Source organism: Sinocyclocheilus anshuiensis, unplaced genomic scaffold (assembly GCF_001515605.1).
Source record: "Sinocyclocheilus anshuiensis isolate Anshui unplaced genomic scaffold, SAMN03320099.WGS_v1.1 scaffold31, whole genome shotgun sequence".
NCBI lineage: Eukaryota > Metazoa > Chordata > Actinopteri > Cypriniformes > Cyprinidae > Sinocyclocheilus > Sinocyclocheilus anshuiensis.
This window is the reverse complement of record NW_015548186.1, coordinates 173,304-178,105: the sequence shown is the minus strand read 5'-3', so window position 1 is coordinate 178,105 and position 4,802 is coordinate 173,304. Positions and strand designations below refer to the sequence as shown.

General features: G+C 39.9%; 1 protein-coding gene across 1 annotated transcript in view; it reads right to left on the bottom strand.

Annotated features, from left to right (window-relative positions):
* LOC107705008 (slit homolog 1 protein-like) overlaps window positions 1–4,802 on the bottom strand; it is a 79,895-nt gene that overhangs the window by 27,735 nt on the left and 47,358 nt on the right. The window contains exons 14-19 of the mRNA XM_016508123.1: window positions 4,442–4,605; window positions 3,111–3,134; window positions 2,870–3,014; window positions 1,779–1,853; window positions 1,561–1,704; window positions 1,321–1,464 (exon numbers count right to left, since the gene is read on the bottom strand). Of these exons, the coding sequence (XP_016363609.1) occupies window positions 1,321–1,464; window positions 1,561–1,704; window positions 1,779–1,853; window positions 2,870–3,014; window positions 3,111–3,134; window positions 4,442–4,605 (696 nt within the window). The remainder of the gene's footprint in view (window positions 1–1,320; window positions 1,465–1,560; window positions 1,705–1,778; window positions 1,854–2,869; window positions 3,015–3,110; window positions 3,135–4,441; window positions 4,606–4,802) is intronic.

Here is a 4,802-nt window from a genome sequence, read left to right as displayed (position 1 = left end):
TCTCACATCACCCCACACACACACACACACACACACACACACACACACACACACACACACACACACAAAGATATTAATTAGCCACCTCTGCAGCGCCAAGCTTGTCCTAAACAATAAAGTTCTCTTTCCATGGAGTATTATTTTGTAATTCATTACGCCCAACACTGGATCTGTATTGTAAGGTGCAGCATAATGTCAGGTATCTACCTTTTTCCTACATCCCATCATGCTTTGTGTGAATTATGGGAGTAAATTTCATCATGTTGTCACTAATCATCAGATTGTTTAAAGGCTTGCATTCAGGCTCATTCTATAACTATAACTATTTTTGGTCTGTTTCAGATTTAAGGCCATAAAAAGTCCAAAATAGTACAGCGTCTTCAATTTGGGGACAGAAAGACAAGAATTGAAATATAGCTTACACTTCAAAAGGATATGGTTTAATTAATTAAATATGAGCACTGCAAGTTTCAAAGTCAGGTGCTGTGCTGCTTTGTTTACTGCGGTTACAGGAGAAACGGCTATATTTCTGCTGTTCCGAAAGCGCCACCTGCTGGCAGAGAATTAACTTGCATTTTTCAATAAGCCCTTCTACTCATTTTGTTTAGACCAAAGCCAAAATCATACCTTATTTTTACGCAGAAAACACAGTTGTAAATGTGGTTTAATGAAGATAATGAATGATGAAAATCTAAAGATATAGCCTTCACTAAGATACATTTATATGTTACTAAATGAATAGAATTGTTTGATAATTATTGTTTAAATTAATCTAATATCTGATACTTTTGACTTCCAACACTACACCCTCCCGTCTCCCGGATTTTGGTACCCAAATGTTGACAGGTATGCCTTTATTAATCCCCTGGAGCCATGTGGAGCACTTTTTATGATGGATTTATGCACTTTATTGGGTTTGACCACTATTCGCTGCCATTATAAAGGTTGGAAGAGCCAGGACATTTTATAATATAACTCCGATTGTTTTCGTCTCAAAGAAGAAAGTCATATACACCTAGGATGGCTTGAGGGTGAATAATCATTTTTCATCTAAATCTAATTTTCATCTTTGGGTGAACTAACCCTTTACTCGCACTCGGTGTGAAAGGCCCTTAAGCTTTTGAAAGTCAAATGATACCAATAAATGAGGAGAATACAGTTAAATCAACTCAAAGACTATTGAAGAAACCGTCAGGCTCCAATGGCACGGCTTCCCAGGAATGATCCGGCTCGAGTTATTGACTACAGGAAACATCTGTCTCTACCACCATATGCTAAACTCCTTCTCAGGATTTCTGCCAATGTGTGTTTGGCTCGTACAGGGTTGAGAGGCTCTGCAGCGTGTCGAAGGCTCCGGGTGTGATGGTGGTCAGCGTGTTGTCGTAGAGCGACAGCAGACGGACGTTGTGCAAGCCCGTGAAACTGTTGTTGTGAATGCAGCTGATGCGATTGTTGCGCAGCATTCTAGAACAGAAAGACGTGAAGAGGAATTCGCACAAAGAAAACCATATATTATGGCTGATTCAAATCTGATTGGTTTTTGATGGAAGCTGGGCTCACAGCATGCGCAGGCCGTCCAGTCCTCTGAACATCCCGCTGTGCACTGAATCCAGCTGGTTCGCCGTCAGGTGCAGCTCATTGACCGGAGACGCTCCCTCAAATGCCCCATCCTCGATCTCTGAGATCTTATTGTTGCTCAGGTTTCTGCAGATCAAACCATAATGTCATTGGAGCATCAGGACCAGAGTGTCACACGGATGAGAGAGCGGCGTACTTACATTTTCTTCAGGTGAGAAAGCGTCTTGAAAGCACCTGTGGCCTCTATCGCCGTGATCTCGTTATTGTTGAGACGCCTGGAGAAAGCACATGGAAGAACGCGATGAAATAACATAAACAGCCCTTACGAAAATTAACCATGGTTTCCCTGCTGAAATGGTTTTACTGGTTATAATGGGAATTATATTGGTTTTAACGGAAACTGTAATTAGTCTCTACTGGTAACTGGTCACCTTCTATTGGTGGCTTGTTAAAACCATTAAATCCTAATAGAATGCGTCCCAAAACACACTGCAGGAAACCCTTTTTAATGGTTTTAATGGTTAAAAGCTTGTAATGGTATTTGTAGTGGAAACCATTAGAATTTCTGAGATGGTTTCTATTGTTTTTTTTGTTGTTGTTTTTTTAGCAGGGCTTACTAACAAAACCAAAAAAACATGGTTAAAACAGTTCTGTCATGACAACTCGGAGGGATTGGCATGGTAATGTACATGACAATGTTAATGTATTTGGTCTTGTTGGAATAGATCTGCACACAAGACCTATTAAGATATATATGCTATTGCCAATACATCCACAACATGCTGCTGTGAGCATATAAGAAATACTGCTACTGCACATATAACATACATAAAATAACCCCCATATAGCATACATGAATCACCTCATAGCAGATCTATACAGGTGGAGCTGGGGAAGGTGGAGGGTTTCTGAAGCAAGCTGCAACTGCTACAGCAAACACTAGTCATATATTTGAATGTTGAGCAGCGAGCTCATTGGCTACCGATACAGGAGAGAACCAATCAGCTGTGCCATATGATAATGATGTCATTAGGTCAGATTGAGTTAGAACTATCTAGAGTTTCATGCCAGAACTCTGTATTTAAACCATGGTAACCACAAATTAACCATGGTTTTGCTAATCATACCATAGTTTAACCATGGTATTTGTAGTAAAACTGTTATACAAATGATAATCAATACACCAAAAAAAGCATGGTTACTACACTTTTACTAAAATGAAACCATGGTTAATATTTGTAAGGGAGACTCCTGGCATTCATTGGCAGGTGTGAAGTGTTTGCTGTTTTACAGTTCAGTGGTGGATGCTGGGATGTGCTCAGGGATGCGGTTCAGCCGTAGATTGGAGCAGTCCACTACGTTGGACTCACAGCGGCATTTGGCTGGACAGACGGGGTCATTATTACAGTCATAGCTCAGCCTGGTGTCCTCCGTTCCTGCAGCAAACACAACACGGTCATCCTCCAGCCGCTTGAGCAGAGCCTCGCAAACCAAGGCTTCGTGTCATGTTAATGAATGCGGCGCACACTCACCTGGGATAACATACTGCTCTTTGGCTGTGATGGAAACACAAGAAGACAATAATCACCAAAACTAATCATACACCATCAGCATCTCAGAATACAAATGCATTCACAGATGAGCTTTGGAAAATCGACTGTGTCAATGATGGAAGGCAACAGAGATAAAGTACGGAGTGTTACTGTACAGGCTGTTTTTGCGTAGTATGTATGCAGTGGTACAGCATGAAAAATTTAGATTTTACATTTGTCTGGCTTGTGTGTTGGTATGTGCATCAATCCATTTCACCAGCTGTTGTGTAGAGGCTTTCTTGGACACAGTGCATGTTTGAGAATCAGCTCTGCAAACTGTATTTTCCTGAGCTTCTCAGTATCAAGCATTGCATTCAAGCACTGTATGCAGCACAGAAAATATTGTCGTTCAAAATTCCTGTATATGATTCATTTTCCAAAACAAAACATGATGTACTGGAAACCATTTGTAATAAATGGTAGCTGATCACAATCTGTCATTGCCAAAACAACACTGTAAGCACAAAATATGCAGTATATACTGCTGTTCAGAATGTAAGAAGTCTCTTTTGCTCACAAAGCTGCTTTTATTTGATCAAAAATACAGTAAAAACAGTGCTGTTGTGAAACATTATTACAATTTAATATGTTGCTCAAGGAACCTTCTTTGTGTGAAATTGATCAAAAGTGACAGTAAAGTTATAATGTTAACGCTAAAAGTTATAATGTTAAAATAAACGCTTTGAATCTTTCTATTCATCTGTGAATCCTGAAAAATAAAATGGATCATGGTTTCCACAAAAATATTGTGCAGCACGACTGTTTTCAACATTGATGATAATCAGAAATGTTTCTCGAGCAGCAAATCAGCATATTAGAATGATTTCTGAAGATCATGTGACACTGAAGACTGGAGTAATGATGCTGAAAATTCAGCTTTGATCACAGAAATAAATTACAGTTTAACAGATATTTACATGAAAAACAGCTATTTTAAATGGTAATATTATTTCACAATTTTTACTGTATTTTTGATCAAATAAATGCAGCCTTGGTGAGCAGAATAGACTTCTTCCAAAAATACTAATTATTCCAAACTGCTAGTGTATATTCAGTAGCTGCTATAATGTGATAGTGTTTTAACCTGCAGACTGTACTCATTCAGTACAGTAAGAGGTCACGGTCGTATTGTTTTTGATGAATCACAGTGTGTAATGGATGTGTTTGATGGTTTTGTGAATAAACATAATGAAGTTTTGAATATTGTATAGAGTTTGAGGTTTACACAGTGACGGTTTGTGGTGTTGAAGGCTGAAGCGGCAGTGTTTTACCGGAGCAGCGAAACTTCTTGCTCTTGATCTGGCCGATGCGTTTGTTGGCGAGCCGGCGAGGGCTGGTGCATCGGGCGCCGCTGGTCTCGATGGGGTTGGAGCGCAGGTAATCAGCCAGCCACTTCAGATTACAGTCACAGATGAAGGGATTCTGGGCCAAATGACTGCAGTGACACAAACACATTCACCTTATCAACATCCATGTGCAGTCACATTCTCTGCTGGGCATTCAGCTCATCTAGCCGCGTTTACAGCGATATTCATACAGCTCTTCACATATAACATCACTTCAGTAATGATGGTTAGAATTGCAGCTTGCCATCTGTTGAAGAAACATGTCAATGTGTGTGTGAGTGAGTGT